This window comes from Miniopterus natalensis, chromosome 15 (assembly GCF_054644295.1).
Source record: "Miniopterus natalensis isolate mMinNat1 chromosome 15, mMinNat1.hap1, whole genome shotgun sequence".
Taxonomy (NCBI): domain Eukaryota; kingdom Metazoa; phylum Chordata; class Mammalia; order Chiroptera; family Miniopteridae; genus Miniopterus; species Miniopterus natalensis.
In genome coordinates, this window is record NC_142095.1 from 48,211,590 (window position 1) to 48,231,208 (window position 19,619).

Here is a 19,619-nt window from a genome sequence, read left to right on the forward strand (position 1 = left end):
TAGTTACAGTAACAGTGACAGGAACCCTAACTAACTTAAGACATTGAGAGTTCACCCACAAAAAACATGTTCTCTCATCTGTAAGAAAACAAAATTGTTTCTCATCATTGCAACAACGGCAAACTTTCTTCCAGGTTCTTCTCCCCATAACAAAAGCCGGCTTGCGCAGCTCAGTGGTTAGAGCACTGGCCCGCACACCAAAGGGTCACGGGTTCGATCCCAGGTCAAGGGCACTTACCTGGGTTGCAGGTTCCATCCCGGACCCCAGGTGAAGAATGTGTGGGAGGCAATGAATCCACGTGTCTCTCTCACATCAAGGTTTCTCTCTCTCTCTCTCTCTGCCCCCTCCCTCCCTCTTACTCTAAAAAAATCAATGAAAAAAATACATCCTTGGGTGAGAGTTAAAGAAAAAAAGCTGTTTAGCTTACAAGTCCTGATTCAAGTGAACCTGCCACCCTGCCTGGTGGCACAGCTGACTGGAGGGCCACCCTGCACACTAAAGGTTGCAAGTTCCATGCCCAGGCCGGGGCATGTATAGGATGCACTAAATCAGTGTTTCTCTCTCACACTGATGTTTCTCTCTCTCCCTCTCCTCTAAAAATCAATAAAAGCATACCCTTACGTGAGAATTAAAAAAAGAAAAGTGAGCCCAGCGCGTGGCTCAGTGGTCAAGCATCGACCCACGGACCAAGAGGTCACAGTTCGATTCCCGGTCAGGGCACATGCCCGGGTTACGGGCTCCATCCCCAGTCGGGGGCGTGCAAGAGGCAGCCAATCAGTAACTCTCTCATCATTGATGTTTCCATCTCTCTCTCCCTCTCCCTTCCTCTCTCTAAAATCAATAAAAAAAAAAAAAAAAACATTTAAAAAAAAAAAAATGAATCTACCACAATTCAGGAAATGTGCCCCTAAAAGAGGAGTTCAAAGGACGGCCCCAGGGGGCTGATGGAAGAGAACCACTGGGAGAAGGTGCTGGACCTGCCGGCCCACTGTAGTCTGTCCTGTTGTCTTCATAAAGGCAGGACTCACCGTCTCCACCCTTCATATTAAAAGACTTGCTGAGCATGACGTATTCAAGCTCCATCACCAACCCTGACAGACTTCCACATGCATTTCTTCTATCTACTCCCCATAATGGACTTTTCCTTATGAAAATCCACAGTTATGAACCCGAAATAATGTCTAGAAGGATAACTTCACTGGGGTATGAAACAGAAAAGTTCTCTTAGTACCACAACCTGAATGCTCCCCCTCCTTCTCCCCCCTCTTCCCCCCCTTTTCCTTCCCTCCCCCTTTCTCTCCCCCCTCCCCTTTTCTCTCTCAGCACAAAGCTCATTCTGCCTATATGCTACATAAAATTTCAGTAGGATTCAGATTCAATTTATGTGCAACTAACTTTAAACATGATTTTAACCCTTAATGTTTTACATGTTGAATCTGAGAAACCACAGTCAGGCCCACAGTCGCACGGAAGACCAGGTTTGCCTCATAATACACTCCGGGCAACGTGGCCATCAAGCGAGACTGTTTACAGAGTCTCATAACTTCAGATGGCATGAGCCAGGGTTTCCAGAAACTGTACCAATGAAAGCTAAGAGAGGAAACTGAAACTCATGGGCATTCTTACCAGAGGGACCTCAATGATTCCACACTCAGCGAAGCTGGGGATATGGCTGTTTCCAGCTCTGGATTCTGGTCTATGAACCTGAGAGCATTTTCCTGTGATTAACGTGAAGAGGTCTCTAAAACCAAAGACCTACTTGTGATGTTCCCCGAACAACCGTCATGACTCCTGAACCTCCAAATGCAAACCTCCTGGTGTCTGCATGACTTGTGGGCCAGGTTCCCAGGGCACTGCTTCCTACATCCCTCCTCCTCCAACTGGCTGCCCTGTGGAGCCACCTGGGGCTTAGGACACCCGCTGCCTCAGGACTCCCTGGGCTGAGAACTGGTCTGGGGGCGGCGGGGGCTTCTGGGCACCCAAAGCTCCTGGGTTGCTTCTAATGTGCGAGTGTGAGACTCCAGGTCCCCTTGAACCCTCCATGCGGTTGCTGCTTGGTTTTGTTTTCTGAAGGCTCTGTCTCCCCTTTTATCTGCAGTGGCCTCTCTGGGGCCTTCGTCACAATCACAGCTGAAACAGAAACCGGGGAGGCATCGCCGTGAGCTCCGTGCAGACAGGGTGGTCTCTGTTGTCTTCTACATCCCCACTCCTCACAGAGCAGCAGCAACAGGCTGCACAAGGACGGATTATTTTGTTAAATAAAACAAATGAATTGCACCAAAGTGAAAGAAAAATATGAACATTAGTAACAGAGCTAACACTTAAATAGTCATTAACTATGTGCCAGGAGCTGGTTTAAGGGCTTTACAAATATAACTTATTATTTATCAGCACAAGCCTAAGATAGGCACAAAATCATGTCCATTTGACAGGTAAGGAAACAGACATATTAAGCATATTGCCCAAGGCTACACTTGGGTGGAAGAGCCAGGGTTCAAACCCAGGCAGCCTGGCTCTAGGGTCCTTACCAGCCAGATTATACAGTGCCTGGCCAGTGGCACAGGCTGCCCACGTGCCCCCTTTATGTAAATGAGCATCACCACAACCATCACCCCACAGACAGCTGGCGCTGCTTCTATGGAATGACTGCCAAGTGCCAGGCACTGTGCTAAGCACTGAATGTGTTATTTCACCTAGTGCATGAATCATTAACTCCACTTTATAGACTGGAGTTAAGTGAGTTAGGCACAGAGAGGTGAATCACTTGCTCAAGGTCACACAGCTGGCCTACTGACAGAGCTGGAACCTGGCTGAGCTCTGCCACTGAAGTGCAAGCTCTTAACCACCTATAATTCACTGGCATGGCATTCAGTCTCATCTCATACAGCAAATTTAATTTATGTGACTCTAACTATGTAGGCATGGAGACCAACAAACAAGTGAGCAAGAAAGAGTGAGAATTAATGACTAAAATCTGGCGGTGACCCCACTGACATTCCATTCACAGGACACAAGCCCCCAAGGGAGTGGGAGGGACAAGATCCCTCTGCTCACCCTGAATGCTCACTGGATCAGCATCCCGCCACACACTGGGACCCAGTGCTTGAAGATACCAGGTGTGTGGGTAACTCACAAGGTTTTCAAAGCTAGTTTTACTTATATTTTTCACCTTATGAACTGTCTTTAGAGTCTCCCCCTCAAGTGGGCAGTGGCCACTGTGAGTGTCAGCCATCCGGGAACTATAAGCAGGACTGAAGACGGGCTCACATCCATCTCTATGTGGCCAGCCCTGTTCTTGAGATGTGAACACTCATCATATTATACAATCACAGAGGTAAGGAAACAGCAATGAGGCCTCAGGTGGATGCTAAACATATGAATGAAAAGAAAAGCATACCAATCTCAATTCCCCAGTGGTAGTTAACCTAAGGATGACTGTATGATAGGGAGAGAAAGTTATATGCTGATTCTCTGACCACAGAGGAATCTATAGAAGGAGTTTGCACAGAGTCATCAAGATAAAAAAACATTAAATTGTATTTTTTTAAAAACAGTGATTTTTCACTCCCCATGTATACCAAAGAAAATTCAATAAAGACCGTATGCCACATACCATATGAATCAATTTTCTTGGCCAGACATAAAAGTTGATTCAACATTTCCATCCTGAAACACTCTATTATGACATTTGTCAAATACTGAAAAATCTGACCACCTGCCTTTTCTCAAATAGCACAAGGAACCCAGATAACAAATGAAGGTTGTACTCAGAAACAAGGACAGACAGGAGTCTGAATCACAGCAAAACACTTACAGATCAAGAAGGGGAAGGAAAGTACCAAGAGAGATTAAATGCAGAGAACAGTAATAGGAAGGAAACCTCTTGTGAAAAGCAGCAGCTGATGGTGACCTAATCAGGACAAAAACGAGTTCAATCCACTTCAGTGACTGAGCTCAAGGTAAGGTAACTTCATAAGTTATAGAAAGTCACTGGAAAATGACACAACTTGTTGCTTACTCTACTTCTAGAGGGAAGGGAAGTAAAGCTCTCCAAGAGGGAGCTGATCCTCAGGAAAACACTGACAGCCCCAGCTGATGACTCTTACCTACTAACTAGGAGATTATTCTTAACTCTCATTTGGATAGAAAAGTCACTTTAGAATGGATAATGTCCCTCTGTGTTTTAGGAAGACATTTCGACAGAAATAAAGAAATCAAATTCTTAAAATACATGGGGCTGTAGAGTATATAAATAAAAACGTGGTAACAAAGTTGAGCCTGGAGCCGCTGTGTAGCACAAGACAAAGCTGGAGCAAGTTCTCAGTCTGGTGGGAAGACACACATGGCATTTTTGTTGTTGAACCTCACCTGAGGATACTTTTCCCATTGCTTTTCAGGGAGAGAGTAGGAGGCAGGGAGGGAGGGAGGGACATCGATGTGAGAAAAACACATCAATTGGTTGCCTCCCACACATGCCTCAACCTGGGGCGGGAGTGAACCTGCAACCCAGGTACATGCCCCTTGACCAGCAATCGAACCCACGGCCTGTCGGTGCACAGGCCAATGCTCTAACTACTGAGCACACTGCCCAGGGCCACACATGGTATATTAGCCACAACTTGCTGGGCTGTCAGTAACAGAATATAAATTCTAACTTACTGGGGGGGAAAGAATGAATGGGCTCACACTGAATTTGACAGCATCCCCAAGACCACAAGGGGATGGGAGAGTACCCTCAAAGAAGGGTATGGAAACAGCGCACAGAAGTAAGGAGAAGCCACAGAAAGGATTGCAGCAGTCACTGCCAAGTTCAAGCAAACATTATTTCCAATAGCCGAGATTTGGAAGCTGCCCAAGTGCCCATCAGTAGATGAGTGGATAAAAAAGCTGTGGTACATTTACACAGGGCAATACTTCTTGGACATAAAAAAGAAGGAAATTTTACCTTTGCAACAGCATGGGTGGACCTGGAGAGTATTCTGCTAAGTGAAATAATATTCTGCTAAGAGAAAAGACAAATACTTATGGTTTCACTTATATGCAGAGTCTATTGAACAAAATAAACAAACAAACAAAATAGAGACTCATAGACTCAGAGAACAGACTGACAGCTCTCAGAGGGGAGGGATGCTGGGGGGCTGGGTTAAAAGAGGGAAGGGATTAAGTAAAGAAAAAAATACTCATAGACACACACAACAGTATGGTGATTATCAGAGGGAAAGGAGGTTGGTGGAGGTAGAAGAGGGTAATAGGGGTTATAAGGTGACAGAAGGAGACTTGACTTTGGGTGGCGAACACACAATATAATATACAGATGATGTATTATAGAATTATGCACTTGAAACTTATATAATTTTATTAACCAGGGTCACCCCAATAAATTCAATAGAAATTTTAAAAATATATTTTGCATTTTGATAAACTGGTGAAATTTTCAATAGGTAGTGCTTTTAAGGTTATACTTGAATAGGAAAGTAGAATCAAAGAATTTATTCTTTCAGCAAAAGTTCTCTTTGCATGTTTCTTGGCTTTTGTATTTTTTGCTTCTTTCACTCTCCTCACTTGAATATTAAACACCTCTTTTTTGGAACTGAGTCAGGACCGTCAGCATTTGGATAAACTTCTTGGTAGTTCAGCTCAATGGAGAAGAAACCCCACTCATAAAGTGCAACCCCTCACACAGGCTACAAAACACAGACAAACATGAAGCAACCTAAATACAGCATTTTGCCTCCCACCTGCCACCCACATGCCAATTCTTTGGTCACCGTGACACAATGGAGATTCGAAGTCACTCACGTCTCCTCAGAGAAATGCACTGCTTGGGATTAATGAGCAAGTGAAATCTAGAAGGTCAGGGGTTAAAGCTTCAAATGGATTTTCTGTTCACTGTTTATGATCCTGAAGATGTTTGCTCAAAAATATTTTGCTGGAAAAACAAAAAATTGCTGGAGTTCTAATTGAGAAAAAGGGATGTCCAGAATGATTAATGAAAGAACTCACAGATAAGCTGGGGGGAAAAATAATTAACTTGGATTTGTGCCAGCTGCCCCTGGGAATGTTAACTAATATCTGTGTTTAAAGTCTTCCATTTCCTGAGACCTCGAGGTTGTCCTAGAGCATCCCCAGGGGAGGGTTCTGGATGTGTAGATCAAATGTCCATGCAAGTTCACAAAGGACCTTTAATTGTAAGAGAGTTGCCGCCCAAATTAGTCCTTTGCAGAGTAAGCAATTCAAGAGTAGAAACCCTCCTTTGTTAGGTCGGTAACCCAGCCCGCAAGGTTGCTTCGAGCGCTTCGGTAAGGAAGCGGAACACAAAGGCAAGCGAGGGGGCAGCCAGGCACGGCAGCAGGCGTCGGACAGGTGCCCTCCCTGGGCACGCACATCACTGCCCACAAACCACACTCCAGCCCATGGAGCGGCCATGACATTTCTTTCTCCAAGGTCAGATTTTCAGGCAAACTTCACGGGCAAACCTGGCAAAAATAACAAGGCCATGCCATTCTCAGCACCCCTCCCCATTCAATTTTATTTTTCAACCCAGCAAATATCATCCCCCAACACAGCAGATATTTATGTTATGTATTTATTTACCTACTCCTCGGCTTAACTACCTCCCCCCTCAAAAACGGCAGCTCCAAGGCGCAGACTTTCAGCCCCTGCTCCATCCTCAGTGCCTGCGGGTTCACCGCATCTATACACACCTATTATACTCTCATCCGGCTGATGTTTCTGAAGAGCTTTCTGCCCAGCTTCGTCATTCTGCGGTCTGGAGACCTAGTCCTGACTTCCTTGAGGGGCTGCACCCAACAAGCTGGGGAACCCCCCAATAGTCAATCTCGCTGTGGGATGAGCCCCGTCAACCTGGGTGACACACTCATTTGTACCTATGGCTGAGTTCCTTCCCTACTTCTGGTACCTCCAGTCTCCTTAGAACCATGCAGGCTGCTCTGTGTGAATTCCCTACACACGATTCAGGAATCGCTTCCTTGTGCTGGTGCTCTTCCTGTCCTCTCCTGGCAGGCCGCTCTCAGAGATCCCCTCCCTACTCACAATTTCCCCTGTATGACCTGCTCTCCCGCAGACACTGCGTCTGGCTGCTGGACAGGACCTCAGTCCACCCTCTGCAAAGAGGTCCTCCCCTCCATCGCTACCTTGACCCTGGGGAACAAGTCTAGTTCCAGTCTATGGTCCCTAGCAGGCTGTCCTATCCCAGAAAGTCTTGCCAGACACATGGCCCTGGCGGCTGGCTTGGGACACAAGTTGTTTCAGAAGGACAACTCTTTGACTTACATGCTTTTCTTCCTGGCTGAGAACATTCAGCTGGATTTGTATATAGAAATATACAGAAACGTGGACTGTCAATATAAATTTGCTCTAAAAAGACATTTTTAGAGAACCTACTATGTCTCCTGACCATTAGAGTGGCTAGAAGAAATGAAGCACCTAAGAGCTGAACGAAACCAACCATGGCTGCGAAACAACTCAGAATGCCTACACCTCTAGGTATTTTTACAGAACTTGGAGCAGAAGCGAAGTTTGCTGAAAAAGCAACTGTAAGTGGGAGGGGAAAACAAAGAAACTTCAAGGTAGTTTTACAGAACTTAAAAGAGAAATAAATGAATAAAGGAGACTTAAATGGTGAGGAACGTAAATCATAAATGTCACATATAAAGGGAAATGGGGACAAACTGTCACCAAGGAAGCATCTGTTAAGGGTTATAAGATTAAAGACACCTATTTCAGAAGTATGCCTGGCGCGGCTCGCTCCTTTACAAAGACAGACAATACACCAGGAAACCAATGGATTCCTAGGAAGTTCTTTAGTAAAATAATTCATCTGAAGACTCCTGGCAAGGAGGAGTGTGGGAAAGTAACGGTGAGTTGACTTTCCTACCTCTAACAATTCTCGATCTTGACTCCCTCTCCTCACTGAACTGAATGTATCAGAAAGATGCTGAACTGAGCAGTCAGGAAGGGACATTAACATGAGGCCCCCTCTGGGATTCTCAGGTACTTCAAAGTCCAGGCAGTGAAGAATCACTTCACCAGATATTAATAAACAACTCACCGTTAATCCTGAGATAATTAAAATAAACTCAGATTAGCAGTCCATCCAGTTAGTAAACACATGAAAGTTTGTTTCATACCACAAAGCTTTTCATACTGGTTACTACTGCATTTGTCTAATTCTACTGTATTGTTTCCTGCTTTAGCAAATCTGATTTACAAAGTTCACTCAGTTGTTGAGAGAGATTTTAAATACTGTTTCTTTAAATAACTTTCTAAATAACAAGAGGCCTTTAAAACACTGCCCATTATTAATACCGCTAATAAACTGATGCTCAGGGAAACCAGCTAACAGCAGGGGAAGATGTTTATCATGTAACACTGAATTTTTTTAAAAAAGCTGTCAAAAAACAGGGCGTGTGTACATAATCCTAGGAGGAAATTTAACGAAATTCTAACAGTGGCTGTGTTACAGGAAGAAAGTTACGAGCACTTTCTTTTTAAATCTCATGCTTTTAGTAGGAAACACAAATTCATAAAAGTAAAAAATAATCAGTTTTTTAAATGTAAAGAAATCTTTCAAGAAGCATAAAGTGAAGAGCTCTAAATGTGTAACAAAACCATTCTTAACTGAAAAATAAAAGCTAAATTAAAATCTTCTCAAGGTTTATTCACTTAACCCATAAGTATAAAAGGCAGTAAGTCTAAGAAGCCACTACTGACACCTTCTGAAGTTCTTCTATTCAAAATATTTCCATTTAAAGGAAAGCTGTAAATGCAAATCATGAAGAGGTTTCTTACTTTACTTTCAGGCTACAAGTTCCTGACTGTCCATTCTTTGAAAGATAAAATGAAGTGTTTTTATCATATAATCTCCAGAGCTGCCCATGACCATCTAAAACATTATTCTGGGACCTCTCATTATCTGGAGTAGTTATGTTCTATTAAAGTGGCCACAAACAATGAATTAGTGAACACCGAACCATTGCACCAAGGGGAAGTACAAGGTTAGGTTCCTGGGAGCCTCTGGTCACAACATGTTTGTCAGTCGATCAATGCATAACCCTTTTTGATGTGTGTTTCTACTTAAGGTCATTTTATTTAATACACATTGTTGATTTATTAGCATGGAGCTTGCGGCCAGCAGCACTGAGTCGCGCCTGACAGGAGCTTCGGTACTTTCTCTGTGAGGCACAGTTCATGGGGCCACACCCCGAAAGAGATACAGACGTGGTGCTACAGACAGCCAATGACACAGGCCCACAGCGTGGTTGCTGAGAAAAGAGCGCAGCCTGGCCTGACGCAGCGGGCACAGCTCTCAGCACCTCCGCAGGGCAGGCGGCCCAGAAAGCAAGGCCAGGACTGGTTTGGGGGTTACTAGTAAACCGTAGCACATAGGCACACCTGCAAATAGGGAACGGCCAATAACAAGGGTCAACGGTACTAATACTGGTCGAAAAAATGCACATTAGGTTACAATAAAATTCCTTCAATACTTCGAGAAACATTCCTTGGAAATAACTGAGGATCTTATTGCTACCTAGAGGAACAGGTCACTTCAAATCACACATTCATCTTGCTTCGAATCGGTAAGTGAAGTTATAGGACAGGACGCCTCACAGCAGCAGCATTTTAAGCTGAACACACTCCACCCAGGACAGAGCACTGGTCAGTGCACCTGCACGTCCACGCGGCGGGAGCTCGTCAGCCTCCGAAGGCGCAGGGAACCCACGGGGCAGGAAGAAGGCACATAGCCTGGGAGAGCAGGCTCCAGACTCATGGCTATGTTGGTACTAGTTTCGTCAAAATAGTAGACTCTATTCATTTTAAAAGTGGGTGCATGTGTAATTAGATTTAATTTTATTATTTTCTATTTTATGCTCCCTTAATTTAATAATTAGGGGAAAAGAGATTCTGTACAATAAAATGCCCTAAAGCAAAGACAAAAAACCATTTAGCAAACCACTCTGAGCCAAGACCATTTCTTGGATACGCCCAGGTGGACATGTTCCTTGCTTCAAACGACAGTCATTCCTAATTCCAGGTTCCTGGCAGTGGGCGGGGGGCAGTGCAGAGCGAGAGCGGAGAGGATTCAGGATCTGAAACGCTGAGTCCACTGGGGCTCAGCCCCCAGACCACGGCCCATGGCTCACCGCTGCAAGGAAAAGCAGAGACATTTGCGGCTCAAAGCTGAATTTAAGCTTTTCTCTCTCGCTGCAGTTATATTAGGAGAAAAAAAACAAACAATAACTCTTCTAATAACTATACTGATTTCCAGCAGACAGGGTGTTAGTGGTCCATGTCTCTTTAATAGTTTAAAAAGGCTTCCATGCAGAATTCATAATCAATTACTGAGCATGTTGGGACTAATAACAAAATTTACTAAAATATCCCGAAGTCTCTTAAATTCTTTAAATCACCATGAAACAAAATAAAGCATGTTAAAATTTGAATTTTGAGAAGCAGAACAAACAACAGAAACCTTATTTCTGATTTACCTATGACATATGTCAGTGAGGAGCATGAAAACACTGCGAGTGCTGCGTTAGGAATGCTGGAAAATGAGGTAGCTGCCAGGCACACTGGCTGTGCATAAGATGCCCAGCCACAGGCCTCCGCCAGGCCCAGCGCTGACTCGGAAGTACTGGCAGGTAGAACGGAAGGAGGGCAAGTTGGGCAAGGAGAGACAGACTCTCTAGGAAATTTGGATCAACGGGACATGAGGACAGAAACTGCAAAATCACCATTTTATGAATTGATGGCGGCAGGAAAACCGCTGCAGAGAAAGGAGGAGAGAGGAGCCGGGCAGGGGGCTCCCGCCGCGAGCTACGCAGGTGCTGCTCAGACAAGTGCAGGCGATGCCCAAGTGCAGCTCCATGCTCATGGGCTCAGGTCAGGTCTACTCTCCCAGCCTGGACTGTAAGGCAGACTGTCACCAAAAGAATGGCTGCCTGGACTTTTAATCTTTTCAGCTCTGCATGAAAGTAAAATTTATTTTCAAACAGGCCTGTAAAAACAGGGATTCAGGGCAGTTGTTTCAGAAATAATGCTCATGTTGTACAAAGCATTATATTTGAAAATAAATCCCTCAGGAATTCTATTACTCCCCAAATAAATATTCCCTTGCAGATAAGATAGGTTAGCAAATATCTCTGATATAAGCATGTATATAAGAAAGAAAGAGGACACTGTGTTTTGTACTTAAATACACTCCGAATGTCTGATAATTAACAATATGTGTGGCATTCGGCATGTTAAACCCAGAACGTTTATCATGAGTTAGGGCACCTGCACAAACCCGACACTGAAGGGATGCCGTGTGCTTTTACTTCTCCGGCCTCAAGGTCTGAGGACTCTGAAGCACACGGCGCAGAGCTGGCCTCTTCTCAAGTTTCCACCAAATGATATTTCGTGTTTCTTTTAAACATGAATTGAGTCCTCCCTTCATTAAACTGCGTTTTCTTGCTTGTCTGAGCAGAGAAGGACTGTAAGCTACTGAATGTTTACACATTTCAGCAATTTCAAAGCAGCACACGCAGTACGATGGTGGCAATGCTGCGGAAGAGCATTACTCCTGCTGTGACAATAATTCTAAACCCGAGAGCTAGAGATGAACACGGAACTGAACATTCAAAACGTACAACGCAAACTAGAGTTCTCACTGTGCTTTAGGAACCTTTGCCAAGTACGTGCACATATATCATCTCAGCTGATCCTTAAAACAATGCTTTGGGGTATTATTTTCATATCTCCTTCAGAGATATCAGAGAGGTGACAGAAGTTTAGAGAGCTACCCAAATAGCTAGTAAATATATGAAACGGTGCTGAAGCTCATTAGTCATGAGGGAAAGGCATGGAAACCAAAATAAGCCACAACCACACACCTACCAGAACGGGTGGGTCAAACTGAAAAGGCCGACGGGCTCACCTGCCGGCGGCGGGGAGCCCCCGGAATCACTGGCCCGCTGCGTGCAGTGGGTACGCCTGGGGTCTGTGTGGCAGCATCGACTCGAGCTGAACGTACACACACCCTATCCCCCGGACGTGTCAGTTCCAAGTGTGTATCCCCAGAAGTGTACCAAAGGACACGCGGATGTTCACAGCAACATTACTCACAAGAGTCGACGCTGAGAGCAACAGGAATGTCCATCGAGGGGACAAACACTGCACGACTGGTGGAGTCAGACAATAAACAGAATACTACGCGGCAATAAGAACGAGTGGCCCGTGCACCACAAAGTGACGGATCCCACACGTAAAAGCTAAGTGAAAGTGGCATGCACAGAGGGCAGGCTACACGGTTCCATGTATGCGAAGCTCAAAACTAGGCACAATTCATCTACAACATTAGCAGTTAGGACAGTGGTTACTTTGGGGAGAAAGCTGGATAGGAGTATGGGAGCTGGGGAGCACACGGGGCTTCTGGACGGAGGTGGTCTGAGACAGTTCAGGCTCCTATATAAAACTACCATCGACTGGGTGTTTAAACAACAAACAACTATTTCTCACAATTCTGGAGGCTGGGAAGGTCAAGATCAAGGCACCAAGGGACTCAGTGTCTGGTGAGGCCCACGTCCTACACACAGACGACCTTCTTCTAGCTGTGTCCTCATATCGTGGAAGTGGCCAGAGAGTTCTTGGGGTCTCTTTTATAAGAGGCACTAATGTCACTCATGAGGACTCTACCTTCACGATCTAATTACCTCCCAAAGGCCCCACCTCCTCAAACCATCACACTAGGGGCTGGGATTCCAACATATGAACTTGCGGAGACACAAACATTCAGTCCATAACACTGTTCATATTCTGTTTCTTGATCTGGAGGACAGGACACATGGGTATGTTTACTTTGCGATAATTCATTAAGCTACATATTAAAATGATCGTTATACTGTTCTACACGTAGGTTATACTTTAATAAAAGTTCATTACAACTTTTAAATGGTACTATCATATGAAATTATCACCCGTCTAAATAGGAAATTTGCGTTTATCTCAATTCATGTAATACAACAACCCTCTGGAGTAATAAGTACTGTGATTATCTCCATTGTATAAATGAGGAAATCAAGGCACAGAGAAGTGAAATAGCAGGCCCAAGGTCTCAGCCAGTGAGGGGTAAGACAGGACTGGAACCCAGGCAGTCAGGGGCCCACAAGAACCCTTCATTCTTGAACAGCCTTTGTTGCTCCTGCAGCACTTCATCCTGGACACTCAAAGAGCTTGAAAAAAACAACTCCAAGTTGGATCTAAACCAGGCAGCCCAGTCAAGCCAAATGAGGTAGGTGACTTCACGAATGCCAATAACATACCATGCTCTGCAAAATCAGGCCTCCAGGGGGCAACAGATCTGCTTAATGCTGGCCAGACTTGGGGTTACTATTGAGATTCAGGTCAACTGTCTTTTCATTGTATTCATTTATGCAAAATGTTTTACATCCTCCAGATGTTGTTGCAACTCATTTTCTACACCTTTGGAATTCTAAGTTTAAAATTATAAATAAAAGTGAAAGCATAATTTAGGAAAACAGAAACCTAAGGATAACATTCCTTCTAGTTTTTCCCTAAATGTGCTCAAATTCTTTACAGATTACCACAAAACTCTTACACTACTTGTTTTATGTTATTTTTACTCTATGATTAAGAATGCTAGTGTATGGAATTCTAAGTTATGAATGAGGAAGGTAAGATAAGATCTATTCTACCACCAGCAGAACAAACCCCATTCCCTTTCTTTCATCTCCAGCCCAGCTGGAAAATAAGAGAATTATAAGTATATGAAAATACACTTCATGTGAATCTAATTTAGTAAGTGAGCTACCTTGAAGACTCTTGCTGTGAACAGTTTGGCAGAGGAACTCCATTTCATACGTATTACACACAATAAGAAACACTAGTTATCGAGGCACCTGTGTTAGGTCCCAACGAAAATCAACACCTGGGCTAATAGTCAAGCAAAAGAAACCTGAGTCCTGGCTCTATGGGTGGGAATATATGTCAATCCATCATATTTTTTTTCAATGATGATGTTTATTGCCTGATCAATAGTATTAGCTCATACATATGGCAAACAAGTAGTTGTTAGTATTAGCTGATTTAAGTTGAACAACAGGCCTTTTGTAATTTTGAGTTTCAGTGCATTCAACTAGACTAATCCTTCTATCTAACAAGAAAATCAATATCTTTGAAATAATTAGGTTCAGGCTCTTGGGAACCTACTTCTGGGCAGGGATAGGGCTCAGCTTGAAACAGCTGCTGCCAGACTACGAGCAGTTTCCCTGCAAAAGCAAATCAATTCATGGGCACTGTTTTTTAGCCTCTGTTCTCTGAAATCTGTGGAACGATGCCAGGGTTGAAAATACCCATTACATTCCTATGCTTTTAACTGGCTTTGAGATTTCAATTTTTGGAAAATGTTCTGTGAGATGAGGTCGGCATTCATTTTCCTGATATAGCATGAGAAAAATAACTCCCTCATACCTTTCTCCACCTAAGATGACGGCCAATCTCAAACAAGTTTAAACACTGCAAGCGCTTGAAAATACTCTATAAGGTAAAGTCAGAATTTGTGAAGAGATAGTTTTAAAAAAATGGCTCTGCAAGTGGTTTTTCATCCCCTCCTAATATTTTTACAAAATTAAAATTCAGGACCAGCTACTAAGAAAAGACATTTTTTTAAAAAATGCAATGATCATCCTGGCAGATTTAGTCCCTTGTTGGTTCTCAATGGTTCTCAACACCGCGCTTCCGCAGACACTGAAGTTCAGCCTGTTATTAAAGTGCCTGTCCTCTGGGCCCTCCGTGGCCAGAGCAGCTTGAAGAGCTGTGTGTTATGTCCACGGTATTTACAGATTTCAACTGGTTTGAAAATCAGTGGGAGGAAAATGATTCTTCCCTTAGAAAGGAATAGCAAGAAGGGATAAATGAATTAATAACTAGGGAGCCACTGGTAATGTTCCTACTTAACGAAAACAAGGTGCTTATGTAAACGGAAAAGTCAGCCCCACACTCCCTTCATGGCTGGGACTGGACCCCAGGGACGTGCGACTCCCGGACGGCCCTGGAGAACTAAAGATGAGCAGCTGATGACACCTCACCATGGACTTTGTGAGCCAGAAGGAAAAGTCTCAGCAAAAACAAAGTTGCCAAGTACCCAAGTCACACTGAAAACAGACAAGCATACTACGCTACTCATGTAAGAAACTTTTATACATGTGAACCCAAAAAGGCAACGGCCATTATACTTATTAATGAAAAGTTTCCACATTAAGTTCAGACCACATTCCTTTGAAAAAATCTGGTATTGTTTCCATTCATGATTTTCTTAGTGGTAGGTTCAGATTTCTTGGGTCTTCATATATCTCAAGAACCAAAAGAATATATTAGATACTCTAACAGCATCAAAATAATGTCTCTCAAATAAAGTTTAAAACCAGATGATTGTGGCATATATACTACCCCACAGAACTGTTAAGAGTATTAGATGACACACTAAAAAATGTTAGTCTTTTCCACATAATAAATATCCACCTAAACCTTGTTATCAGGGACAACTGAGTGCCGTCAATGGAAATAAGACATGCCGGGATTTAGACTGATTAGACGTTTACTGAGTACCTACTGTGCACCTAGCACGGGTGTGACAGCTACATTCTAGTTAAGAAAAGATCCACATAAAGCAACATTATTTGCTGCCTAGAGCATGTATTACAAACTGTAACACACGTAACTGTCAGAGATGAAAAGTAAAAAGCATGCAGGCGGGAAGGTCATCATTTTCCAGAGACATATGGTAATTGTAATTTAATTATAATTTTCTTCTGTCTCAATCACATGATACTCCCTTCAGCATCTTTATGAAAGGAATCCAAGACCTACCCTTCTCTAAGTCCTGTAAGTGTAGGGCCAATGCTTCATTGTAAACTGCCCACTGGCATGCCAACCCATGCCTCGCTGTTTGGTGCACTACACCTGTTTTATTTCCTGCCCCCTCCCGAACTTTTAAAGCACAGCCTCTGAAATAGAATCCTGGGGCACTTATAAGACATTTGCACCAAATGAGTTAAACTTCGGGTATTCCAATGACATTACAGCAGGATTTGCATCTGGGGCTGCACAGTCCATGTGTTGACTTACCCCTAGCAGCAGGAACAAGGTTGCTCTTGATGTGAGAAATCAGAACATTATGCACCCTCCAGGAAAGAGAGGTTACCTTAGGATCGGCTGTGAGCAGTTTGAAGGCGTGATATACTTGAGTTTCCTTGACGCCACCACCGAGATCCAAGAAGTTGGCTGGCTTCCCACCATGCAGGAAAAGGGCATCGCAGGTAGCCATGGCGAGTCCCGCGCCATTCACTGTAAAATGCAAACGGAACGCCAGACGGGGTAAACTTAGCAAAATGAAATGGCCCGCGAACTTTTTCCTCCACTTAATTGCAAAAGAGAACCCTTTCATGACGGGCCAATTTCTGCCCGCCCTGTTTGGAATTCTTTTCAACCGGATAAGCACAGAGATTTTTAGGGAAAGGAATCAGAAGACAAGCATACAAAAAATAACCAAAGGCGGCCTGGGAATGGGAGACGGACTTACCGAGAAGTTAAATCAACCTGGGAACTGGAAAGAAGGGAAGAGTCTAAGTAAATTATCAATTTGGGCTAGTTAGTAACAGAGGAGGGAGTTTTAGGTTCTGGAAAGTTTAGCTCTCAAGAGAATCGGAAAAGAGGGAAAAAAGGTATGAAAAGTAACTAGGGCCTATGAACTACACTTGCTGTTGTTGCTGTTCTCACCCAAGGATATTTTTTCCATTGATTTTTAGAGAGAGAGGAAGGGTGGGAGGGGAGGAGAGGGAGAGAGAGACAGAGAGAGAGAGAGAGAGACACTTGGACTAACTGCTTCCCGCATGAGCCCTGACTGGGGCTGGAGGCTGAACGTGCAACCCAGGTATGTGCCCCTGACAGGGAATCAAACCCACGACCCTTCAGTGTGCAGACTGGTGCTCTAACCACTTAGCCACACTGGCCAGGGCTACTTCTTTTTAATATCCTTTAAGAGACTTGAGTAAAAAATGGAATTCTTTTTAATTTTTTGTTTGCTGAGAACTGGGTCGTTAGAATGCGCAGCCCTCTGGGGTTGAGCCACAGGCCTCCCGACTGCAACAGGGCTCCACGCACCATCGCCCTGAGTGCAGCCGCCCGTGGCTACACGCGCCCTGGATAAAGTCGGAGGACAGATGGACAGATGATAACGCGAAGCAGCATTTCTATCCCCCTGCTCCTTTTTCAAAACAATATAGAAATGTTCACTAGCAACCTGACCATTAAAACTAGAACCAAAACGTGCTAGCATCTCAGGAGCTTTTCTTTAAAAGCCAAGTAAAGAGTTTTAAGACAGGAATTTTCCAGAATTATGTTTTATTGATCAATTGTAGTCCTTTTGTTTCTTATGCTTAATTATACAAAATTATTTTCCTCAGGTTAGAAAGAAAAAAAAAAATCTCCTGAACTCAGCAGAAACTCTCAAGATAAAGTACCCTTCACTTTTTTCTGACCCTTGAATTCCCCAGACAACTGAACTGTGACTAATTTAATTAATTATGGGTCAACTAAAATAAAACCGGTTTATCTAGGGTCTGAAAGCAGCCGGAACGTGGTGGGCTACCTTAGTCACCCCATGTGCACTCCTACAGAGGCTGCAAATAATCTGTATTTAATTTGTTCTAAACACAGCATTTCCTTCTCCTTTCTAAATGCCTACAAAACGAGATCACGGTAGCTTATGGAGATGAGAAGGATGGGCGTAATGGGGTATGTTAGTTATTGCTCCAACACCAAGCAAGAGCTCTTGACGCCACTTGAAACTGGATGTCATTTTCTACTGTACTGAACAGCAAACTCCTGGGTGAGGCCGTTCAGTGCTGAATATGATGATACTGTTGGTTTAATGAGCTACAGATCTTTTTTATTTTGATTCCATTAAGATTAAGACCTTAGCTTCGGATGCAATAAATTGGTTGCACTGTAACACAGAAGGGTATGAATCTCAGGACTACCTGCTGTGGACGGTAACAAAAGTTGTGCTGCTTCTACAGACCTGTTCTCACCTCACCTGAACACGCCGTTTTCACAAATGCAGACGAGCATGATTAAATCAACTGCCTTGTTCATAAGTTGGCACAATGGATTAAACGTTTTTTTGTTTGCTTATCAGAGAAGATGAAATTTGAGCGTAATGATTAAACTGCATGTTTTCTTCTACCTCCTCTGAGGAAGTAGTTTTATCTGAACCCAAATTTCAGAACAGTTCCCACATGTCAGTCCTGCTGGGAGCAGCCAAGGTCCGCTTTTTACTAAGCGAAGGTTAACTGTGATGCTTTAGAACAGAGGTTCTCCAGGGGGTGGTTTCGCCCATCAGGAGACATTCCGCAGTGTTTGGAGACACTTTGGTTGTCACAAGTGGAGGGTGCTACTGGCACCCAAAGGCCCGGGATACTGCTGAATACCTGACAGTGTACAGGACAGGCCACAGCAAGGAGCCATCCTACCCGAAATGTCAACGGTGCCAGCATTGAAACCCGGCTTTAAATCAGTGACCACTGACCAAAAGCAACTTTGGGAAGAAACTCTGAATTGTTTCCTAAGACTTTTGAGTACAAAAATCTCTTATGTTTACTGGCTATTAGGAAATAAAATTTCAGAGATCAGGAGTTCCTAAGTTCTGCACAAATCCACAAACCATTCCTTTGCTGTAACTGAATTCTCACCGAAGCAGGCTATGTTCCCATCCATTCCTATGTATTTTAGATCATATCTGGCAGCTTCATTCTCAATGGGCTCGTTTTCTGATTTGTCGTCCATTGCAAATATGTCTTTCTGTCGGAATTCTGCGTTGTCATCAAAGTTTATCTTGGCATCAAAACAGACAACTAAAAAAAAAAAAAGGAACCTACATGAATAGCTTTTCAGGATCTACATATAAAATTATCAAGGCTGGTAGACACAGGAGAAAAAAAGTAAGATATTGTCGCCCCCTCCCCGCCCATAATATAGACAGGAGAAGCTGTGTGGCTTTCATGACCGGAATTTAAACTTCAGAGCTACGGAGATGAATACGAAATGGTCCCTGTTCTCAAGGGACTTACATTCTAACGAAGCAGAGTAATTTGTATCGTTCATCTTTGTTCAATAAACAACAATGTAAGTTGCTATCACTCATTAAAAGCTAAGACTGCCAGCTACATGCAGCTTTGATTAGCTGTTTGTACTATATTTTTAGTAATGAACCACTGATCACCACCTTCCCCTCTATGCAAAGAGAGGCTAGACAATGACACTGAATCCTGCCGTTCTCCTTTATCTGTCTTCTGGTGATGCAAAGGGAAACTTATTTCATCGGTATCCTCGCCCATATTTCTGAAAGACGCAGTGGAAAAAGCACTGGATCAGAATCAATCCTTTGTATTCGATCCTTAACTAACTGCAGCCTTGATTAAAAAGAAATAACCTGCTTCCTCTCTGGGCCTCAGTTTTCTTATTTAGAAACTGGAAGTAATCCCTAGGCTGCTGATGTGCTTGCTTTGGGGTCGGCTAATGTGAGTACCATCGTCTTGAC

The 19,619-nt window shown here is 43.7% G+C and overlaps 1 protein-coding gene across 1 annotated transcript in view; it reads right to left on the minus strand.

Moving 5' to 3' along the window:
* The window catches only part of SUCLG2 (succinate-CoA ligase GDP-forming subunit beta), a 235,023-nt gene that overhangs the window by 69,542 nt on the left and 145,862 nt on the right, over positions 1-19,619 (minus strand). The window contains exons 8-9 of the mRNA XM_087824543.1: positions 18,772-18,933; positions 16,224-16,366 (exon numbers count right to left, since the gene is read on the minus strand). Coding sequence (XP_087680669.1) covers positions 16,224-16,366; positions 18,772-18,933 — 305 coding nt within the window. The remainder of the gene's footprint in view (positions 1-16,223; positions 16,367-18,771; positions 18,934-19,619) is intronic.